The 25136-nt window shown below is 40.7% G+C and overlaps 1 protein-coding gene across 6 annotated transcripts in view; it reads left to right on the plus strand.

Moving 5' to 3' along the window:
• The window catches only part of NBEA (neurobeachin), an 848387-nt gene that overhangs the window by 744889 nt on the left and 78362 nt on the right, over positions 1-25136 (plus strand). For all 6 annotated transcript variants that reach the window (XM_073341812.1, XM_073341823.1, XM_073341834.1 and 3 more), the window contains one exon: positions 7380-7499. In XM_073341812.1, the coding sequence (XP_073197913.1) occupies positions 7380-7499 (120 nt within the window). The remainder of the gene's footprint in view (positions 1-7379; positions 7500-25136) is intronic.

Below are 25136 nucleotides of genomic sequence, written 5' to 3' on the forward strand. Positions count from 1 at the left end.
ATAGCATGCAGCTTATGGGAAGTTTTGGAGGAAGAAAGGCCCCGGCTGCAGGCAGGTTTGCAGCCAGGAAAGGAAGCGGTGGGATGTGCTTTCCCTGGCTACAGCCCTGCAAACCTGCCTGTGCCCTGGGACTGCGCAGGAGATAAGGCGCTGGAGCACCCACCTCCTGCCCAATGAGGGAGCCCTGGACAGAATCTTGGCATTGTGGGCTGGGAGGGGAGGCTCTGGGCAGTGCAGCAATGGGGAAAGTGGCTATAGCCTGGGTGCCAGGGCTTTCCACAGGGCATGGGGTTGCTGGGAGCCTGCAGAGCTGCACAGTATTTCTCCCCACTGTTGTCCTACCCACAGGGAGAGGCACTCTCTATAAACTCCCAGTGGAACTGCTGCTGCCCTGGACAGTCTCTCCTTCTTGTGGAAAGGCACTGTCATCCAAGCTGCAGCCTCTTCCTCACTGCTGCCCCACCCACAGGCAGCCCATGAAGGCAAGTCCTGGTGCTTCCTTCCCTGGCTGCAGCCCCACAAGCCTGTCTTGCGCTTATTGGGCAACTGTCAGATAATGGCAACTTTTTGCTGGAAACCAAGGGGTTGCTAATAAGCGGAACATATTACAGTGAAAACAACTGCCCCGGGTACGTCTTAAAATCTTTTGGTATAAACTCTGGGACACGTCATCTCATCTCCCAAGAACACTCTAAAAATTGATACAGCTTAAAGGTCATTTCAGCATGATGAGACCTCATCAGAGTTGTTTACATCCACTCATGAGAGTGGTACAGCTGACCCAGAAACTCTCCCAGGCCAAGATAATATAGAATAAAAGTTATACAATTAAGAATTGTTAATGCTAAACAGAATAAAAGCAGTTAATGTCTAGTTAACCTCTATTTAAACTAATACATTGTACGTTTTAGACTGCATTCTGATAATAACCTGAGAGTTTTCCTATCTACTCAAGCCAAGGCTTACTTCAGCTAATGCAAGGTGTTATGGGATACTTAGTATAAGTATACAGGATTATAAAAAGGTACAGGCCAATATGGGCTTTATAACTGCTATACTAATGCATCATAATATGTTTACTTAAATGCTTGGAATATATATTGTGGGTAGTGTTAACAGCATAATATGTATGTATGCTAACCATCATACATTAGTCAACACTATAGAGTGTAATAAAATATCGTTTTTCAAAAGCAACTATTAAAATAAAATGATTAAATTAGTAAACTTTCTAGTAATTACAAAGTGAATTACTGTAGTATTGTTCAGTTTAATGGAGACTATTGGACCACAGTGACAAAATTAGTTCATATCTTTATATATGAAATTATTAGTTAACTTAAGAAGCATTTGTTATTCAAAGGGGAAAAAAGCACAGCCTAAAGTGGTTGTGAGAAATAGCAATATTACCCAATATGAAAATCTGAAATATCCAGACTTCTGTTGGGTTGAATGTCAAGATGATATTGCCTGAGATCAATTGGCCTTGAGGAACAACAATCGTGATGTTCACCAAAACAAAAAATCAGACATAGTAGAGCATGCATTTTACATACATCCTGAGAGTCTTCAGTGTGGCCATGAATTACAAGTGTAGCCTTGGTTCTTTTTGTCTGCTGGTTTGCGATGGAGGGTAGGTTTGGTTGGTTTCATGGAAGAAATTTATGGTTTCATAGAAGAAATGTTTGGCCATTTTGAAGATATTTCCAGATGATATGATTATGATTAAATCTATAAAGTGCACTTCGTTAGGAGCACATGCATCCCAACTACTAAGGGGCATGAAAAAAAACTCATAGGTTTGCGTGGGTAACTCTTTCCCTGTTACTATGTTCCTCCTCAGTCTGTCATTCTCCAAAAACGGAAACAAAGCTGGTACAAATCTCCATCACAGAAGTATTGATATTTATAGTACGCCAAGCACCACAAAGTTATCAGCTAAGAGTTTCCAGCACTGTATTTGAAGCCAGACTGTCCTACAGCCTAATTCAGTTGTTTGTTTTTGTGAGACCTCGGTCTAAATATTTTCATAGACTTTGTGCCATATAAGTTATCTGCTTCAATAAAAATGTACAGTAACGTAAAAACAAAGGAAGTGCAGGACATTTGTTTTCAAACTTCTATCCTGTGATACTAGATCTTCCTGTTTTGTTCCTTCAGCTGATTTTTGAAGTCTCCTGGCTTCTTTTTTGTGTTGTTTTCATTAAAATGTAAATATATGCTGTAGTTAGGTGATCTTGAATAGAGAGTTAACTAACCTGACAATAGATTTCAGAAGAAAACAACCCACCAGCTTTACAGGTACATACTAATAGTATAATAAAAATCAGCCCAAGTTAACACAATTTATGGACACATTTCAATAAAATCCATTACTCAGTAGGAAATACATTGTGATGACCATTGAGATGATGAGATAAAAAGTTTTCCTTTCCCAGGTCCACAGCCCTGTTGTTCTCATTGGAGCTGATCTTTAACCTGCATGTCCTTTTCATATCTGACTGTGGTGGAAAAGTGCCAGTTTGTGTGAATCTATCTTAGAATATGTGCACCTATGGTATCATTGATATAATACAACGGTGCAAGTTAGCTTTAACACACAGAGACTCCCCAGATAGTGATCTCGCCTTCAATATGTAATGCAGTAGAACAGATGTAGACATTAAAATTTTAAATTTCTGCTTTATAATAGTTGATTCTTACTAGTAAACAAATAAGACAGGGTATTTGAAAAAGCTAAAGATCTGATCCAATGTCCATTGAAGCTAATAGGCTTTCAGTTAAACTGAGTGGATATTGAATCAGGCCCTAAGTCAGTAAGAGCATCTTTAAATTCCTCATATTGTACTCACAGTAGAAAGTATACAACAATAGCCTATTCAATAATCAAAAAGAGTGCATATGTGTGATGTGGACAATATACGTTAACTTTTTAATGTCCTGATGTTTGTGTGTGTAGATTTGCAACCTTAGCACATTAAAATGGGTTGCACTGTGTTAGAAAGGGAGATATAGGATTTTGAAAGTAAATTTTGTTGAGCTCCACAGAATTGCTCAGGATATGCAGGTAACTGAAAGGCTGACATTAGAATGGATTTTAAATGGCGGGCCACAACTTTATTACCTTAACGCAAGATACAGGTGATATACACTCACCCAACTCTCACACTAGACATGTAACTGTGTCCAATGGAGTTTTATGGGACTCCCACCATACAACCAATAACTACAAATCCTAGTCGTCTTTGCCCCAACTGTACCTCCATGATGCTATTAGGAACTGCGTTAAAGGAGTGTTACTGAGGTTGCAGAGTCAAGCACTAAACAATTAGGAAATGCCAGATTAATGGTTGCTGATGCAACCTTAATTTGGCCCTTTTGTGTGTCCAGTCTGTGCACTGAATGAGGCCGGGGACCTGTGGAAAAAATAGCATATGATCATGTACTTAAAGCGTGAGCTGAATTTAGGTTGTAGTGGTCACCACAAACCTGCAATTTCCTAATTTTTGAGTACTTTATGTTGCAGCCTAAATAATATTCTTTTAACATACTTTTTTACATGTAATTTCCTAGGTAAAAATAATTTCTATTATGTATGACTGTAACAGTCCCTCAGCGCCCTTTATTATCAGTGTGGTTTGAACTTTGAGCCTTCAGCACTGTGGCAGACTTCTACCACTTGAGCTTCAGGACTTACTACATTAGCTGGCAGCATGAAGAAGCTGTTATCCTAGCATAGGGGGTTGGAGCACTGGTGTCATATGCTAGGTTCAGAGGGTGGACAGGGGGAGCTCGGCCTGCCTCTTTTTCTCCCATTCCCAGACATGGGGGCTCTAGTCCTTGTGCTGCCCTCAGAGGTGGGTATGAGTTACTGGGACCATGTACTGGATCTGAGAGATATGGGGATACAGGGGATCCTGGTGTGGCTCTCCTTCCAACCAGGAGTGGAGGAACATCTGTCCCAAATCATGTCCCTGTGTGGGAGATAGGACACTTGGGCAATGGCTGGGTCTGGGGGATGATCGGGTAACCTGCCCCAGCTCTCTCTCTCTCTCGTCTCCTCATCCCCGGGAATTGTGAAAGTGCATGCCACATGAGATGGGATGCTGGATCCAGGGAAGGGGTGATGTCATTGAAGGAAGCCCACCCTGGCTGTTTTCTTCCTACCCCCACACCACAGTTGCTCTGGCGGCTCTCAGGCATTCACAAAGATAGGCACAACAGAATATTCATAGCAGAATAACATAACAGGTCACCCTGTAGTACTCAACTATTACAGGTTTAATCCTTGACTGTGAATTTTCTTGCTTTTGTATATTTGTCTCAGATGCTTAAAATAATGTCATGGAATTTTGGATTAATGTTTTTACATAATTTACTGTAACTATATCATATTTCTGGCTTCTGCTTTTTTTTTTTTAATCCATCAACTGCTTCGGATTTCAGCATCCATCAGTAAACTGTTTCCCAATGGTCTTCAAATCAAATTAAAGTATAAATGTAAAAAAAAAAAAATAGGCTAGGGCTTTTAGAAAGCAGGGTTAATAAGATCTAAAGTTCACAGGGTCAATAGGATGGAAAGTGGCATAGTTTGCAAAACTTGCCATTGTAAGTATTACAGAATGCTTTTTCAATTGTAAACCAAAATAAGAATGGTCTTTAATTAAAACATGTAATGTGAATCCACTGGGTACTTATTTCATACATGAAGGTCTCCAGGTAAAGCAATCCAAAGTGCTCTGATGGACACATCAAAGTTGAAGTTGCCCTCCCAAGTTTAACTCTGTTCCTATCTGCATTCTGATTGTCTGGTGTTATGACAATGCTCAGCAAATGTGCCAGTGTTGAATATTTTTTATCCTCACTTTAATATGTGGGAGTCAATTTTGTCAAGGTTCAAATTTTTTGGTCAAGGTGTAGTCAAGGTCCAGACTCCAGAGAAAATACAAAAATAATAATGAAAATAATAAGTAAATAAAAAGATTTCAGGGTCCGTTCAAAAGTATCTGGCACTTCGTATTTGGCCCTTTGGCTACCCCTGCTTTAATATGTGGTTCTCTGCCTCATTGTCGCTTCCTGTCTGACTCCCACAGTAACGAGGTGGGAAATCTTCTGGACTATTTACTGTGCAACATGTATTAGGGTCCTGAAACCAAAACAGTATGTGATTATTTTAATTCAGACTTTATTGGGAGCTTCAAAGTTGCATGGACAAATATGCATGGGTAAACTTGCCATTACTAGGGTTTAGAGTGCTTTTGCTCTGCAACCTGCATTCTTTTAATGTCTTTTTGTGTGTGCATAATTTCCTAGGCATTTAAAAGAGAAAAGGATAGAATTAAAATTCCATCATTTGGAATTATTTGCTAGACAGCAGGAAGAATATCATATCCTATACAGTATAATGGGTTAATATACTCATCTTCACAGACACTGAGGAGTAAGGCCAGGCTCCCAGGCTGAGAACAAGTAAGGAAATCTTCATCCTTGTAGCTGTAGCATCACACTGGGATGTCATGTTGAATTTGAGCCCCCTAACAATTATCTACTATCACACCTTTTGAGAATTAGTGCTTTCTGGGATACAGTCCTTTTTTGTAAAAGTGTTTAAATTTAATAGTTGCTATTTTATCTGATGGTTGATATGACACAAATCAGAGGCACAAACAATAAGTAGGGAATTAGGAAGACTTGTATATAGGTTACACAGTGACTTAGTTATACACAAGTCTTGTTCTGATGCATGTTCCACAGCATAGATTATGTACTGATAACAAATAGAGCTAAACCAGGGACAGGCAAACGTTTTGGCCTGAGGGCCGCATCGGGTTTCGGAAATTGTATGGAGGGCAGGTTAGGGGAGGCTTGCCTCCCCAAACAGCCAGGTGTGGCTCAGCCCCTGCCCCCTATCCACCCCCCTTGCTTCTTTCGCCCTGATGGACCCCCGGGACTCATGTCCCATCCAACCCTCCCTGTTCCCTGATGGCCCCCCCCGGGACCCCTGCCCCATCCACCCCCCCTACTCCCTGTCCCCTGACTGCCCTCCCCCGCCACCCCATCCAACCCCTCCTCTCATTCCTGATTGCCCCCTGGGATCCCTGCCCCATCCCTTCTCCCTGGCCCCTGCCCACCCCTGGAATCCCTGTCCCTGACTGGCCCCCGCCATCCCATCCAACCCACTCTCTCCTTCCTGACTGCCCCCCCGGGACCCCTCCCCCATTCAACCTCCCTGTTCCCTGACCTCTGGCTGCCCCAACCCCTATCCACACCCCCACCCCCTGACCACCACCCTGAACTCCCTGCCCTCTATCCAACCGCCCCCTGCTCCCTGCCCCCTTACCGTGCTGCCTGGAGCACTGGTGGCTGGCAGCGCCACCCAGCTGGAGCCAGCCACGCCACCATGCAGCACAGAGCACCGGGTCAGCCCGGGCTCTGCAGCTGCGCTGCCCCAGGAGCTCCCAGCCCCGCCCCGCCGCCCAGAGAATTGCACCAGCAGCACAGTGAGCTCAGGCTGCAGGGGAGGGGGGCTAGCCTCCCAGGCCAGGAGCTCAGGGGCCGGGCAGGATGTGGCCTGCGGGCCGTAGTTTGCCCACCTCTGAGCTAAACCCTTCGTAGCATATTTCTTGAAGATATAGAATCCTAGTTTGGTAGAGTGTATCATAGCTGTTCAGAATAGCATAATATAAAAAAATGATGGCATTCATTCATTTAGTTTGATTGTTAGTGTCCTTCCTTGGCTCTGAGTTATTTATCTTTATATTTCACTCATTACCATGAACAAAGAATCAATATTTCATAGAACAAAATAAAATCCATACCTCATTCAATCAGCTGCCCCAAAAATAACAATAAAGCCAGACCCCCGCCCATCTTCGTAACCTGTCAAAAGCGTCACCATATCTCCACCCCCAATCCTACCAACTGAGAAGAAAACAGGCGTAGACTGTGGCATTATATGAAAATAAAAATTGTGTAGGTGCTTTCATGTGATCTAATTTGAATGCACAGTCTTGTGCTGTTCAGACCAGGCATAGTAATATATGTAACAAAGAGAGTGTTTGTGGTGATTTCAATGGAAGTCATACCAGAGCACACCTGCCTGCCAATTATCATGGCAACAGTAGTCTTATGACAGAGTATGCAATATTGTATCCTTCAATTCCAGCAATCAGATTTGTATGGTGCAAAATTCATTACCAAAATAATTGTGTGTGTGTGTGTGTGTGTGTGTGTGTGTGTAAAATGAGATGCCAAATATTATTCTACTCTTATGTTTTCATTTTAAACTTTAAAATTTCTCATATCTCATTAGGAAACTGCTGTGTGATCCATTCTGCTGTACTGTTGTGTTACATGTGTATTCATTTGTTTGGTCATAGGAGCCCTTCACAACATTCTTTCTTAATGCAAATGATGCAAAATTTGACCATCCAGATCGAACCTTCTCTTCAGTGGCAAGATCTTGGAGAAACAGCCAAAGAGATACCTCAGATGTGAAGGTAGGTTTAATTTTACATATATTAATTCATGTAATGTGTTGTGTTACATAATGTGGAGCTATAGTTTATGAATTTTCATTAATGATGTTTTGTTTCACATAGGCTTATAGAGGCTTTTTTATTTAGTCCCTTTATATAAAAACCCCATATATTATACATACTTTAAGTAGGTGACTGTTAGAAAATACTGTTGCCATAATAGAAAACAGTCAACGATTATATGATGTTGAGGGTTTAAAAGTTGTTTTGTTTCCACAAAAAAACTGATCTAATTCAGAATATGAAAAAAGCCCAATAAATTGTTCTTTCCTGCTGTTAACTCAATATTTGGCCCAGTCCATAAAACGCAGCAGAAATTAGATTTGACCTTAAAGTGTCATATTGTTATAGCTTGCCTAGCTCTGGGTTTGCATTGCCTGGGGCAATTAATAAAGCATTAATGACAAGACCCATTTAAAATGTAGGCTTTTTTGTACAGCTTTAGCTTTTACTTGACTGTGCCTGGGGATATTATGCAACAATACGCATTAGATTAACCAACATCTACACAATATACAGAAACAGCTGGAGAGCAGGGTAATTTTACTGTTGTTATTACTTACCTATTGTTAAATACAAAGGGTTATTGTACATATACATGGGACCTTGTCAAAAGGAAGCCCATATCTTCCAATATGTTAAACAATAAGATCCTTTCCTGATTCTCATTTTCTCTAGTAATAAGGTTGTATTCAAAAGCTGGAGCATCCATATTAATTGTGCATGCTTTTCTTTTTAAAGCAATTTTAAAAGAGGTTTTATTGTTCCATTACTGCCACTGAGATTATTAAGTATAAACACCAAGATTACATTAACATTAGGAATCTGAATTGACCTGACAAAACAAAGGGACTATAGAGTTGCTATTCTTTTTTTATTCTGGGCTTCTCTTTGTGTGAACATTACAAGTGTCTCAGAAGAGTTTGTGATTTTATATACCATTTGTTCTGCACATCTAGGTACTACAACATTATTTATTAATTGGATTTCTGCCTTAACTTGAGGAAACAAATATACAATGAGATGGAAGAGGCTTAGTTTATTTATATGTGTTCCATGGACATCTGTGATGTTTTACATACTGTATAGTACAAAGTGAGGAACTCAGTGCCTGTTGGGTTAGAATTTCAAATGAGCTTCTTCTGTATAAAAATGTGTAGCAGTTTCTTCAAATTTAAAGTGTGTTTTGCTTTTGTCTTTTCAACTAAACCCGGCCTAAGCTGACTAAGTTCTCAAATATTTCACTTTGCACAGTTATGTTTCTTGTTCTTTGTGTGTAACCTTGGGCAAGATATTTTCTGTGTCTCTGTTTCCCCACTTGTGATTGGTGATAGAGACCTGAAACATGTTGAGGTCAGAAACACTTAAAATACTTTTATGGTACTGTCCTGAAGCATGAGTTTATATTTGCCTATTCGTTTAAATTATTACCAAAACTGAACAGATGTTTTCATCCCTGTAAAGAGCAGGAACAGGGTATATAATGTATATATAACTTCCACTTTGGTACACCATTGTACTGGGGCATTCCAATCAGTTCTCTTCTCAGAAAGTTCAGGGAATAAACTTTGCTATGTTTTGAGATTCAGGTTACTTCACAAGATTTGAGAGATGTCAGTCTGAACTGATGATTTTGGGCCACACAAGTCATTCAGTCTTGTCCCCAGCAATCTGGCTGTCATTCAGTTATGGAGGAATCCATCCCACTAGATCACTGTAGAAGGAATGCTTCCCATAATGTCATCTTAGTACCTCTAATGTATATGACAGTCAGAAGGCTAAGTCCAAGAGACTTTGCCACCAAGATGAGAGCTACCTGGCCGTGGTAGTAGTTTGCATCCAGATTGTGAAGCTGCAGTCAGACTCTTCACGAGAACTGATGATCAAGCTCTCTTCTTTGAGCAGTGTTCCTGGGGTGCTCCCCTTCATATGTACATGTGCCTCTCCTGATCAGAATTTTTTTTGTTAGCAGAGTCTCTTTGGCTCACGCATGCATCCTATACATCCTTGAGCCATGCACCAAGGCTGTATTGGGCTTTGCAGGTGAATCATTCTCAGGTTCTTCTGAACTGCATTAGTCAGATATGAAGTCTTAGCGTGTCTGCCTTAAGTGTGCCTTGGCTAGAGTTCTTGTTTATAGTATTAATTTAGCATAAGATAATTAATAGTTAGTGGATAGTTAAATAGTGAGAGAATTAACTTTGTTAGTCTCCCTCCCTTCAGGGATCCTTACCTGCCTGGCAGGACATGCCCAGCTCTCCAAGTTTCAAACACTGCCTTCTCTTACTGGGAGGCTATCTCAGTAAGCAATGGCCACTCTAATTGTGTTTGCTGCCTGAGAGAGTCTCACATGTCCCAGAAGTGTAACTTCCACCTGGCCCTTAAATCCACAGAAAGAAAGAACTGGGAGATCAAGTTGGGGCTGCTACTGATGGAAAGTTCCCTTCACCCTGCTTCAGAATCATGGCAGGAGACCCCCTGAACACCTGTTTTTGGGCAGATCAAGCGCTCCTTTGACCTCACCTCCAGTCTTCCCTATGAAGGGGAAGACTCTAGAGATACCAGCACAGGCTCTCAAGAAGAGGAGCTCTGACTCCCTTCATAAGGAGCCTGTTTCCAGAAGACCTCAGTCCCCCGCTAGCTTGATGGGCTCAGAAGCCTTGACCTCTCAGCTCAGTACCATAGAGGAAAATGATTTCTCTTGGTACTGATTGGGCTGGAAGGTTCTGGAGCTTGAAGGACAAACAGAGCTCCAACTGAGCCTCAGTACCATCTACACAGTACAAGGAAGGTAGGGATAAGAACTCGACCAGAACCATTGAGCACAGCTCCATCATCAGTACCTGCCAAGTCAGGGCCCTTGGTATCATGCAAACAGAAACATCAGACACCATCGGTACCAACTTTAGTATGCTGTAAATCTACAGCAGTGTCTGCTGCAATAACCAAGTAGATGACTATGTTAGTACCAGTCCTCCATATGGTACAACTGGAATTTAGGTACTTGAAAGACTTGAAATTGGCAGATGAACCGGAATTTCCATGGTTTGTAGGTACCAAACACTTCTTAGTACCAAGATTCTAGTTCCGAGGCTACCATCACTCTTTGGTACCACCGGATTCACCAGCATTTTCTGCCGGTGCCTCTCCTTTCCATTTGAAGATACTGAGGAAGAGGAAGGAGACCTCCCTTCAGTCTTGTCTATTGTTGTGCAGGGTTCCCCTACACATCTACATTGGAACCCACTCTTTGATACCAACAGAAAAGACTTGTGGACAACAGCATGGGTGGTGAGATCAACCAAGGATGCCACCCCATCTCCCATATGGGCCCCTGCATGGCCATATAGGTGTCCCTGAGATATGTGCAGACAATTTGCCAGACCACCAGCTCCAACAGTGACATTCAATCCTCTTCTCCTCAATAGAGATCGCATCACAATTTGAGGTGGTCATGCCTCCACCACCAGTTATGGCCAGTGATTTCCAGCCATTTCAGGACCTCATTAAATGGGTTGCAGACAGTCTTTGAATAGCAAGAATCAAGGATTTGCAATACAAGTTGCTTGACATTTTACAATGAGAAGCACCATCTGGAGCTGCATTACCTATTAACGAGGCTGTCCTGGACCTCGCAAAGACTGTTAGTCAAACACCTGTTATGGTTCTGCCTACTTGAGAACAGGTGGATAAAAATATTTTGTCCCATCCAAGAACTCCAAATTCTTATTCTCTCACCTCCACCTAATTCTATAGCAATGGATGCAATTAACGAATAAGGTAAGCAAGTCTATCCCATATGACTATGACCAAAAGTGCTTGTATCTCTTTGAACAAAAGTCCATGACCTCGCTATGCTAGATCACAAACTATCAAGTGATCTTGGCTAAACACAATTTCACAAATTACAGTAAATTTTTAGCTTTTATTGATCATCTTCCACAGGAGCAAAGGGAACAATTTTAGGCCATCATCACTGAGGATCAGTTACTAGCCAGATCGTTGCTTCAAGCATCCTTACATGCTGCAAGCACTGCAGCCTGATTCATTTCTATGTGGTAGTTATGTGCAGGACATCATGGCTCCAACTCCCAGAGTTCTTGAGAGAAGTTCAGAACACTGTAGAAGACCTCCCCTTCAATGGTCTGAAGCTATTTTCAGAGACCACGAATTAATTTTTTCACACATTAAAATGTACTATCTCTGGTTTTCTACACACCTAAGAATAAAAGAAGATTTAGCAGGTCACAAACTGCCCAGATATCTTGCTTGGTTTCATTCTCTGGGTTTCACAGACCCACCGAATCCCCCTGCAAGAGACACAAGTTCCAGAGGAAGAGAGCTGCCCATCCTCCTTCAAGTACCCAGTTACCATCAAAAAGTTTTGATTCATCAGCCAAGGGTTCAAATCCTCCCACATCTCTAGTTCAACAGCTGCACCTTTTTGCCTACCTCCCCCAGTATAGAGACTGACTTTCCCATTTCCATCAGGCATGGAAGTGGATCACCAGAGACATAGAGGTCATAACATTAGGGTACACCATCCACTTTATGTCCCTCTCTCCATTCCATCCCCCTTCAGGGACCTTTCTCACGAGCTTTCACTGAGACAAGAAATAGACTCCCTGCTTCAATTAGGACCATTAGAGTTGGTCCAAGCTCTTCGAAAGGGAAAGGAGTTCTATTCAAGGTATTTTCTTTTGCCAAAGAAAGAGATACAGTGGAGACCAATTTTGGATATAAGACTACTAAACGAATTTATAAAGTCTCAAAACTTCAGGATGGTGATGTTGACAGCTATCATCCCTTCATGAGAGGCAGGAGATTGGGTTTTGGCCCTCAACCTACAAGATGCCCATTTCCATATAGTGATACACACATCTCACAGAAAATAGCTACACTTTGCGATAGGCTAAGATAATTTTCAATACCGAGTACTTCCCTTTGGCCTCTCCTCAGCTCCATGGGTGTTCTCAAAGGTCTTAGCAGTAGTAGCTGCTTACCTTTATCAGGAGGCAATTTTAGTTTTCCCATAATTTGTTGACTGGCTGCTCAAGGGCCGATCATATGAAGCAGTACTGTCAACCACTCAGATAGCCCTTTCTCTTTTCCTGAAATTGGGTCTTCTGCTCAATGTAAGAAAATCCATGTTAAACCCTGTATAGAAAATACAGTTTATAGGGACATCCTAGGATTCATTGACAGCCAGAGTCTACCTCTCCAGGGACAGATTCATAACATTATTAAATCTGGTCAGGACCATTTAAGGGAGCCCTTGTATCCCTGGTACCAGGATAAGTTAAATGGCAGCTGCTCCAGTTCAATTAAGACACCTGGGGCCAATTAAGAACTTTCCAGAAGGCAGGGAGAACGCTAGGTTGATTGGGACACCTGAAGCCAATCAGGGACTGGCTGAAACTAGTTAAAACTTGTACCTCAGTAAGGAACTGTCAAAAAGGTCTGTTCACTGATCAGCAACAGCTTAGACAAACAAGTCTCGGTTCCCCGTCATGTAAAGAACTCCCTAGAGTGGTGGAAAGATCAACTCAGTGTTGGTGCAGGCATTCCTTTCCTTCGTCTAACTCTGACAATCACCATGACAGTGGATGCATGACTGTTGAAATGGGGATCTCACCTCAGTACTCACAGCTCAGAGCAGATGGTGACCTCAGAAAACCAGTCTCCACATCAACTTGTTAGAACTCTGGGCAGTCAGGAATGCCTGCCTTCATTTTCTACCCCTCATCAGGGGCAAATCAGTCAGAATCACGATGGACAATGTAGCCTGCATGTTCTATATTAACAAGCACAGAGAGCAGGATTTACCTCCTTGTCCATCAAAGCAATAAAGCTATGGAGCTGGTATATAACCCATCAGATCCATATTTTGGCTGTCTATCTCCATGAAGCTCAGAATACCACAGCTGATACACTCATCAGATGTTTCTCCCAGAACTATGAGTGGTAATTGGACTCTCAAATTCTCCATATTCCAAACTTAGGGACTACCAGAGGTGGATCTCTCCACCATCTCCAGGAACGAGAAGTATCATCTGTTCTTTTCAAAAGGAAGTCTAGGCCATCACTCTCTGGGAGATGCCTTTCTACTGTCTTGTAGACCTAATCTGTGCACTTGTTCCAACACTGCTAATACTGAGAGTGATGAACAAGATAAGGCCAGGGTTATTCTTACAGTTCCAACTTGGCCAAGACAAGCTGGATATGATTATCTGCTTCACCTATCCATCCACCCGGCAATCAAACTTCTGATCATTTCCCATCTCCTCTCCCAAAACACAAGTCAGTTACGTCACCCCAACTTAGGGGCTCCTCCACCTCAGAGCATGGTTCCTTGATGGTGTGTGGAGTTAGAATCTATCTGTTCTATGGAAGTACAAGTGTTACTGCTCAGTAGAAAGGAGTCAACCCAGGTCATTTACCTGTAGAAGTGGAAGAGATGCAGCCACTGGTGTCAATGACAACAGCTTGTATCCAGATTCTCTTCTCTCTCAGCATGGGTTAACTTGTTGGACCTAAAGAAATCAGCATTATCAGTTAGCTTGATCAAGGTTCATTTGATCTCAACATTAGCTTTTCATGTTCCAGATAAAAAGGGTTTTCTGTATTTGCTTACCCTGTGTCTTCAAGATTTGGCAAACCTCTACCCCCAAGTCAAAGACCCCTACCACCTGACAAATTTGTACTTAGATGCCTCATGAGACCTCCATTCAAACTGATGGCAATGTATTCTTTGCTTCACTTATCGATGTAGACAGCTTTTATAGTGGCTAAATGTTGGCCCATAGAGTCAGAGAAATTGAGGTCTTAATGGCAGATCCCCCTTTATGATGTTCTTCAAAGACTAGGTTTCTTTATGATCACATCCTGAATTTTTACCTAAAGTATTATTGGACTTTCATCTTAATCAAACCATTCATCTACTGATGTTTTTCCCCAAACCACATAAGTCTCAACAGGAGACCTCTTTTCATACCTTAGATTTCAGACACTCCTTGGCCTCCTATCCAGATAGAGCCAAGCAATTTCAGAAGTCATCTAGACTGTTTGTTTCCATCGCAGACAGATCCAAAAAGTTCACAATCTCCATCCAGAGACTGTCCATGTTGAACTCTGGGTCTGTTGTTGCTTGTTATGATGAAGCCAGTGCTCAATGCTCCCACAGGGTGATAGTGCACTCTACCAGGTCACAAGCAACATCCATGGCATTACTCAAAAATATTCCAGTATCTGAGATATGTAAGGCCCCTTCATGGGCTTCAATAAATACATTATCTAAGCAATGTTCCTTGATCCGTGCTGCTAGATCTGAGGTGGCACTGGGAATTCTGGTTCTATCATCCATTCTGGACTCAATTCTGAAGCTCCCTCCTTCCTGTGGGGATACTGTTTGGGAGTCACCTGAAATGGAGCAGCCATAGGCCCACTACTCAAAGAGGACAAATTCCTCCCCCTGTGCAATAACTGATTTTCTTCAAGATGTGTGTCTGTGTGGGTGCTCCACTACCTTCCCTCCTTCCCCTCTGCTTTGGACTGTTCTCTGTGGGAGATTTGGATAGAGAAGAAACTGAGGGTGATTCACCTGTGCAACCATGTATCGTGTCGGTGCACAGTATGAGGGTGTATAGGATGCATGTTCAGGCCCAATACACGCTCAACAAAAAATCTGTAATCAAGGGCTCGAGAGACGCATCTGCACCTGAATTCGAGTTCCCACAAAGTTACAAGTTTCAGAGAACCACAGTTACTGCACAGGGTGAGTAACCTTTTCTTATAATTTATAGAAAACATAATGCAGTTTCAAATTAGGGATTAACACCTAAAATGTCATAGAGTTGCTCAGAGGTTTAGCTATACAATTCCCAAATTAAAGGCAAATGGAAATTGTGGGTAAAATCCCATAAAGGTACTTTGAAAATTTAATGTTTAACGTTCAGTTTTTTCTTTTACTATTAAATCCTCTTTAGTTTCTGGTAAATTTATGGTTAAACTATTACTGCTAGCATGCCCTTATGAGAATGTATTATTAATACTTGTGCCAAATATTGCTTACACACTGTCACTACATTTTGGGAATCCTATTTATGTATTTTAAAGAAGAGATGGTCCAGTGAGTTGCAAAGTTTGAATTTGGACTCAATATAAAATTTCCCCAAGAATCTGGGAAGGGGGAGGGGAGTTGGACCTGGGGATTTCCCTCCACCCATTACAGAGATGATAGCCAATTCTGCGAAGTGAAGACCAAAACTTGCTCAAAATTCAAGGTTTTCAGATCTGGAGTTCTGCTTTTTTCCATCTTTAGTTTAAGTAGAATTGCCCGGTAAGTATTCAAATTATATTAAAAGTACATATTGACATGGGGTGTTTTTCACATAGTTCGTGAATATGATGATACTTTAAGAGGAGCGTATTTAGTAAATGAAAATACACTAGTTTGATAGTGTAGTGATAAAAGGCTTTTACAGTGAGATTAGACATACTTTGGGCCAAACTTGCTGGCATATTTGGTACCACTATTCAGTATACTGCTTTACCTAATGTATTTATAGAATACTTACACCAGGGGTCTCAAACTCAATTTACCTTAGGGCCAGAGCCAGTCCTCAAATCCTCCCAGTGGGCCAATAATGTCACTGAAGATGGTGTTCAGAAAAGAAAACATTTGTTTTGTATTTTTTATTTCGAATTTCTTAGAAATAATGAAACTGTCATACAACTTTATACAATTCTTCGCCTGCCAGAGAGTTTTTGGTGTTTTCCAGACACCGGGCAACGCTTCAGTTCTATCAGTTTGTTGATGTTTGGCCTCAGTGACTGAGCAGTTGAAACCTTCAGGATTGCAGCAAGGTGTGCATCAGATAGTTGTGTTCGGTACTTTGACTTGTTTATATTCATTGTGGAAAAAAGTGACACTGCCTCCATGGCTGACTCTGCCCAGCGACTAGTGATGGTATCTCTGTCCCTCTCTCCCAGCCAATAGGAGCTGCGGGGGGGGAGGGGTGGTGCCTGCAGGAGACAGAGCTGGCAACATGGCTGCATGGGTCTCTCCTCTGCAGGCTGCAGTGGGGAGGTTCTCGGGCCATAGATGGCCCACGCTCCAGGCCGGGACTTTGAGACCCCTGACTTACACAAAGCCAATACCTGTGCTACAGTACAAATCATTTCCTTAGAGTAAACAGTGTGTATAAAGGTTTCAGAGTGGTAGCCATGTTAGTCTGTATCAGCAAAAATAGCAAGGAGTCCTTATGGCACTTTAGAATCTAACAAATTTATTTGGGCATAAGCTTTTGTGGGTTAGAACCCACTTCATCAGATGCATGGAGTGAAAATACAGGAGTAGCTATAAATACATGAAAGGATGGGGGTTGCTTTACCAAGTGTGAGGTCAGTCTAACTAGATAAATCAATTAACAGCAGGATACCAAGAGAGGAAAAATAACGTTTGAAGTGGTAAGAGAGTGGCCCATTACAGACGGTTGACAAGAAGGTGTGAGTAGTAGGGAGAAATTAGTATTGGGGAAATTAAATTTATGTTTTGTAATGGCCCAACCACTCCCACTCTCTATTCAGGCCTAATCTGATGGTATCCAGTTTGCATATTAATTCCAGTTCTGCAGCGTCACGTTGGAGTCTGTTTTTGAAGTTTTTTTGTTGAAGAATTGCCACTTTTAGGTCTGTTGTTGAGTTACCAGAGAGATTGAAGTGTTCCCCTACTGGTTTTTGAATATTATGATTCCTGATGTCAGATTTGTGTCCATTTATTCTTTTGCATAGAGATTGTCCGGTTTGGCCAATATACATGGCAGAGGGGCATTGCTGGCACATGATGGCAGATATCACATTGTTAGATGTGCAGGTGAACGAGCCCTTGATGGTGTGGCTGATGTGGTTTAGGTCCTATGATGGTGTCCCTTGAATAGATATGTGGACAGACTTGGCACCAGGGTTTGTAGCAGGGTTTGGTTCCTGGGTTGGTGTTTTTGTTGTGTGTCGTGTAGTTGCTGGTGAGTATTTGCTTCAGGTCGGGGGGCTGTCTGTAAGCGAGGACTGGCCTGACTCCCAAGGTCTGTGAGAGTGAGGGATCATCCTTTAGGATAGGTTGTATCCTTGATGATGCGCTGGAGAGGTTTTAGCTGGGGGCTGTAGGTGACAGCTAGTGGCGTTCTGTTACTTTTTTTGTTGGACCTGTTTTGTAGTAGGTGACTTCTGGGTACCCTTCTGGCTCTGTCAATCTGTTTCTTCACTTCACCAGGTGGGTATTGCAGTTTTAAGAATGCTTTGATAAAGATTGTGTAGGTGTTTATCTCTGTCTGAGGGATTGGAGCAAATGCGGTTGTATCTTAGAGCTTGGCTGTAGACAATGGATCGTGTGATGTGGTCTGGATGAAAGCTGGAGGCATGTAGGTAAGTATAGTGGTCAGTAGATTTCCGGTATAGGGGGGTGTTTATGTGAGCATCGCTTATTAGCACTGTAGTATCTAGGAAGTGGACCTCTTGTGTGGACTGATCCCGGCTGAGGTTGATGGTAGGGTGGAAATCATTGAAATCTTGGTGGAATTCCTCAAGGCCTCCTTCCCATGGGTCCAGATGATGAAGATATCATCAGTGTAGCGTAAGTAGAGTAGCGGTCTAAGGGGACAAGAGCTGAGGAAGCATTGTTCTAAGTCAGCCATAAAAATGTTGGCATACTGTGGGGCCATGTGGGTACCCATAGCAGTTCTGTTGACTTGAAGGTATAAATTGTCCCCAAATCTGAAATAGTTGTGGAGGAAGACAAAGTTCAGCCACCAGGTTTGCTGTGATGGTATCGGGGATGCTATTCCTGATGGCTTGTAGTCCATCTTTGTGTGGAATGTTGGTGTAGAGGGCTTGTACATCTATAGTGGCTAGGATGGTGTTTTCAGGAAGATCACCAAAGGATTGTAATTTCCTCAGGAAGTCAGTGGTGTCTCGAAGATAGCTGGGAGTGCTGGTAGCATAGGGCCTGAGGAGAGAGTCTACATAGCCAGATAATCCTGCTGTCAGGGTGCCAATGCCTGAGATGATGGGGCATCCAGGATTCCCAGGTTTATGGATTTTGGGTAGCAGGTAGAATACCCCTGGTCAGGGCTCTAGGGGTGTGTTAGTGTGGATTTGTTCCTGTGCTTCTTTAGGGAGTTTCTTGAGCAGATGATGTAGTTTCTTTTGATACTCCTCAGTGGGGTCAGAGGGTAATGGCCTGTAGAACGTGGTGTCAGAGAGTTGTCTAGCAGCCTCTTGTTCATATTCTGACCTATTCATGATGACTACAGCACCTCCTTTGTCAGCCTTTTTTATTATGATGTCAGAGTTGTTTCCGAGACCGTGTATGGCGTTGTGTTCTGCATTGCTGAGGTTATGGGGCAAGTGATGCTGCTTTTCCACTATTTCAGCTCGTGCACGTCGACAGAAGCACTCTGTGTAGAAGTCCAGTCTGTTGTTTCGACCTTCAGGAGGAGTCCACGCAGAATCCTTCTTTTTGTAGTGTATAAACTCCTTCTTATATGATATTGAGCTTCCTGGTCCGAAGACTTTGTCCAGTTCAATAGGAGGACTTTTAATTAAGACAAGTTATAAGACTAGCATTATAATAGCTAACATATCACTGTATCAAAATTTCACTTTAAATGGTCTGTTCTTCTTTCAGTTCTGTTACACAGATCTTATGTTTCTAGAGAAAATGGCTTTTTACAGATGCCAAATAAAGCAACTGTTATGCTTTCATTGCTGGACAACTCATTACTTTAATTATGTAGACAAACTGCAGGGAGTACTAAGACGAGCAGCAAAATGATTAAGGAGCTGGACAAATTGATTTACAGAGAAAAATTAAAAGAAATGTATATGGTTTGGCTAAATGATTCTAAAGGACAGGACAAGTATATAAATATTTCAGATGAAGAGTGAAAACTTCAGAGAAGAAGAGGAATTTCTCATGGACAAAGAGATATAAGTAAGAGTAATGGGATGAAATTTATAAAAGGAATATTTGGCCACATAATATGAGAACTTGCTGACAGTGAAATTTATTTGATTGTGCCACAGCCTCTCAATGGAAGTAGCACAAAGCCCTATTTCTTAAGAGACTGGGCAAAGCACTAGGAAATATATTCTAGAGCAATCATGACTTGGCAAGAGGATGGATCTTCTAGGACCTTTCCATCTCTAAAGTCTGTTTCTTAGTGATAAATCAAGAGTGAATGTAGCAGCTAATTGTTGCTGTTGCTTATGGCTTAAGATCTTCATGAGGTGCATTTCTCAATGCCATGACATCAGGATGAATTTCTCCTGACGACTCAGAGTGTATTCTACGAAAAGAAAGGAAGTTGAACTGTTATTAATTATAGAAATATCCCATTTCTTGAGATCTGTTTGTTGCTGCTTGGATCTCTTTGCATACTTTTGATCCATGTTGTCAAGTACTCTTGCAGAATTTTTATTCTTTAATTTAGATTGTTAGTCTTACTGTCACATTCTTAAGATGCTGATTTTTAGTCTTCATATATTGTGGGGCAGGTGGGAGATGGAGACTGAAGATTTCTAGTAGAAGTAAACTAGGTTAATTAAAAGTAATTGGAGCTCTCTCAATTTGAAATATCTAAACATCCACATTCTCTTGCTTCATAATTTCCACTCTTTACACAGTAGGTCTGAAAGTCATTGGACTAAGGTGGGAAGAAAATAAATATCGTGTACAGAGGCAAAAATTCTTTGTGAATGCATCTGCATATACAATAAATATGATGCTTAATGTGTGTACTATATCAGAGTTTGCAACAAATTTCTCTAAAACTTCATTCTAGCCCCACCTATGATCCCTGTAGTTCCACATGTGGCTCTTTGGAGGAGATTACTTGTTAATGTAATCCCATTTACCATACAAGGGGTACACTATAAAAGTTTTACTAATTCTACTGATATTCACCATTATGTGTATTAGATATAAAATACCACTCAAACCAGTAAAATCTTTGAAAATTGGTAGTAACATTAAATGTAATGTAAACATTAAATGCACCAGTTTCATTTTTTTAAATGAATCTGAGCTGAAAACCTATTGGTCTGAGCAATTTAAAATTGCAGAGATTACAAAATCCTTCAAAAATAACACATATATGCACATATATTCTTTAAAATTAGTAGTATTATGTGCTGAATGTTACCATAGCTTTGGCTTTCATGTAATGTACTTACATTCAGGAAAATTCATACTTTTAAAAATTCTTTATCACACTGTCTGATAAAAAGTCTTAACAGTTTATATTATGAATATGTTGATAGGATATTGAGATTTATTTTGAGAGAGAGGATGAATCAGGTAATTTTTAATTGACAATGTAGTTTTGTAAATTGAAATTCTAAACCTGAACAAACAAAGAAAACCCACAACATTAGCCTGCTCTACTTTTCCAGCTGCAACCTTAATACTTTTAAATATATTTTAATCTCTTTTTAAAAATGTAGTGCTTAAATCACACCAAATAACCATCTGACATTTACCTGTCAATGTGTATTTATTTGAAAAACTGCTGTTATGACACACTTTCTTTCTTGCAGTTTCTTCAATAGCTAAATTGTTTCACATTGAGATAATGAAAATAAGGCTGTGGTAGTTTGATCAGTTTGTAAAAAGCAAACCCTAATTTGCACTTAATGCTATCCCTTGGATTAGGTGCAATACCTTTGAAAACTCTAACATATTATAGAATTATGTGAAATGCATGATTAAAGATTTATTTATACATTTTTTGCTCAGTGTATTTGAACTGTTTGGGTTCATTTTCAAAGAAACCCATTCACCTGACGTGAATAGAATAGAATTAATACAGCATGTGCTATATTAGCATGGTAATACACAAGGGAGAACCTGGATAAAATAGTTTATTTTATTGTGTCTCTATTTATTAATGTCGACCTTCTCCTGTGGTAATCAGTGCAAGCTGGAAGAAGAATGAATGTTAGTAGAATGACCTTTCAGGAAACAAGTCACCCGGAAATGACCATAAGTTGGCCAGTCAGCTTTCACATCTTTTTTTTTCCCCCTTCCCTCCTCCCCTCGAGTTTTTGGTAACACTGACATCCAAAGAACTTACTGTTCAAACAGTAATGTTTCCTACTGCCTCTCAAACTTGTTATTTTACTTTTTGAATAGAGTATGTAGGTGTCAGAAAAGGTAGCTATGACAAAATGTCATTAAGGTGACATAGTGTAAATTAATACAGTTAATGGAGATACTCATGACTGACTCATTGACCCAATACGAGGTGGTTGTGGAATTAATGGATGCCAGGGGATCAACCATTTAGGAAAAGAAAGAACGGAAGAAAGAAAGAAATAGCAGCTTAAAATCTTTAAGTGAATTATATTAGAAAAGTGAAAATGTCTGTGTTGGATTTGATTTTACTAGTAGGCCATAAAATGGTATACTCTTAGCAAAACATATTAAAATGAAATGTCAGATTTGATGCAAGTGGCATACAATTATGGTAGTGTTAATAGTGGTCTTCTATCACCCCAAGATGTACTTTTAAAGTTTAATTCCTAAGCACCTCGGATTTGTCACGCGCTAGTAAATTAGAAAATGTGTTTGGGGATGCTTTCTCATACAAAGACACAAGGCATATAATACTATTAAATATACCTTGGGGTTTTAGTATAGCTATTAAAATAAACTAGAGATCACATTTACAGACATGAAATGTTTGTTATAAAATTCATTTGACCATTTTTATTCTCCTTCATAGCTTTACTGCATCATTCTTCATTTGAGAAAATCTAAGGTACTAGAGCTGCTTGAAAGGTAGCTGGCTATTAAGTGATGGAAAACTAACCTGTCTTATTAGATGTGTGAATGAAAGAGGAGCAGAGGAGGTTACCAGTTTCTGAGATGTAAAGGCATACTAGATAGAAATTATCTCAAATGGATTTAGATCAGTAGAATCCCTAGTTTTATTAACTCTTTGAACGCTAGATATTTATTTTGGTAAGAAGTAATAATACGTGACAGATTATGCCATCTGAAATAAATTGTTTGGACCCTTTTACATTTTGGCAATAGTCAAGAAGCCAGTAACTATCCTGCATATGTTAGTCTATGCAAAAGTATACTTCAGTTGAACAAAATACAATAAAGAACATATTTTTAAAGAAAATACGTAGGTATATAGATACTTTTAAGAAGTCAGTTTTTATTTAATATTTATGATTTGTGAATGTTTTCCCCCCATTGCCCCATTTGATACTTACAAGCTGGTATAGGTCTTAGGGAAGCTTTTTCTGTTACAGTATATCACAGGGGTGGCCAGCCTGTGGTTCCGGGTCCGCATGCAGCTCTTCAGAGGTTAATATGCGGCTCCTTGTATAGGCGCTGACTCCGAGGCTGGAGCTACAGATGCTAACTTCCAGTGTATTGTGGGGTGCTCACTGCTCAACCCCCTGCTCTGCTCCAGGTCCTGCCACCACTCCACCCAAGCATACCATGCCCTTGCTCCTCCCACCTCCCCACCAGAGCCTCCTGCATACTGCAAAACAGCTGATTGGGGCAGGCGGGAGGCATGGGAAGGGAGGGGGAGGCACTGACTGGCAGGGCTGCCGGTGGGCAGGAGGCACTGCGGGCTGGAGGGGGGTAGCAAATGGGGGGCTGCTGACATATTACTGTGGCTCTTTGGCAATATTCATTGTTAAATTCTGGATCCTTCTCAGGCTCAGGTTGGCCACCCCTGGTATATCATGTTTGCCATTTCATCCTGTTTGAAGTTGCTGTGGTTTAGGAAGAAAATACTTTTAGATTTGCTCTCATCAGCATTTTTACCCTATATTGGTGGCTTTTCTGAAAAGATCAACTTCTTAAACCATGGCCACTTCGAACAGTGAGAAACTTCATAGCTTGGATTGAAGCAATCTGTTTATAGAAAGCATCAACAGACAATATGTCCTAGGGTATCTAGAGCCGTGCGTGCCAACTTCCGGTAGATACACCATTGCTGAACTGCCAGATGCTTTTGACTAGTATTCCAAGATGCTTTAAACATGAACTTCTTCACCAGTGCTCCCTTTCTACTGGGCAGAAGTTGGGGGTTTGTAGCAGTCCATTATTTTATGGAAAATTACAGAATCCATACAAATGAATGAGAAGCAGGAGATACTGTTGGTTTAGCTAAGGTTTTAGTGTTCCATCAAAAACCCTTTGAAGTCAATGAAGATGCTCATATTTAGTTTCTTTCTGGGTGATATATATTTGACAAAATGTAACAGGGCTCAATAGGTCTAAACCATGTGATTGTAAAGTTTGATATGCACATCTTGGAAATAATCTGCTTCCAATATCCACATGCAATAAACTAAAAGCATATATCCTGGTCTGACACTGGACAACTCAAGTAGATAGTACTCTGTACTACCACATGCAAGACTTGGGTTTAGCAGATTACGGCATGTCCTTCAGGGTGATGTGCTTATCTTAATTGAATAGTATACTTGATTTTGCTTTCTGGCCATGATCTTATTTAATCTTGACAAACTCCAAATGGAGTTTCTATTTAGTCCTCAACAATTATTGAGAATTACAAGCAGAATTATAATTTCAAATGGGGAAGGACAGTTAAAAGCTTTTGACCAAGTATGACAATTAACAGTTCAAGCTGAATGTGTACAATATAACACTGAAGAATATTGTATTAAAGTGGAACATATGATTGGGCCTGAAATAAAAATTCAGAAGTTTCTCTGAGTTCCAAGTTGTTCTCTACTTACAAATTTACCAGCATCCAGAGATGAAAACTATTTAGACATTTGGGATGAAGCATTTGATAAATTTAGCTAGGATTTATCTTTAGCTGCATGGTAGACAATATAGAAAGTACTTATCACAAAGGATAGAAGACTTTTTAGAATATGTCTAGTATCCAAATAACAAAGAACTGGACTGAAGTGTAACAAATGTTGCATCTGTCTTTAAAAAAGATGTTAGGGGTGACTTTGAGAATTACAGACCAGACTTCTCCATCAGGAAAATTGGTTGAAACAACATTTTAAAATGACAGGTTTCAGAGTAACAGCCGTGTTAGTCTGTATTCTCAAAAAGAAAAGGAGTACTTGTGGCACCTTAGAGACTAACCAATTTATTTGAGTATAAGCTTTCGTGAGCTACAGCTCACTTCATCGGATGCATCCAATGAAGTGAGCTGCAGCTCACGAAAGTTTATGCTCAGATAAACTTAAGCTCAGTCTCTAAGGTGCCACAAGTACTCCTTCTCTTTTTAACATTTAAAAATGGAATTATAAAACACATAAATGAACATAACATGATAAGGACAAACCAGCAATACATCTGTAAAGGAAAATCTTACCTCTCTAATCTACTAGAATTCTATAACCATGTCAACAAAATAGCAAAGGAAAACCAGCTCGCATTCATTTGGCCTTTCAAAGAGCCTTTGATAAGATTCCTCAGAAGATGCTTTGAAGGAAACTAAATAGTCATATGGTGAGAGGTAAAATATTGTCCTAATTAGAAACTGACCAAGAGGTAAAAAACACACGAGTAGGAATAAATGGTCAGTT

The sequence above is a fragment of the Lepidochelys kempii genome, chromosome 1 (genome assembly GCF_965140265.1).
Source record: "Lepidochelys kempii isolate rLepKem1 chromosome 1, rLepKem1.hap2, whole genome shotgun sequence".
NCBI lineage: Eukaryota > Metazoa > Chordata > Testudines > Cheloniidae > Lepidochelys > Lepidochelys kempii.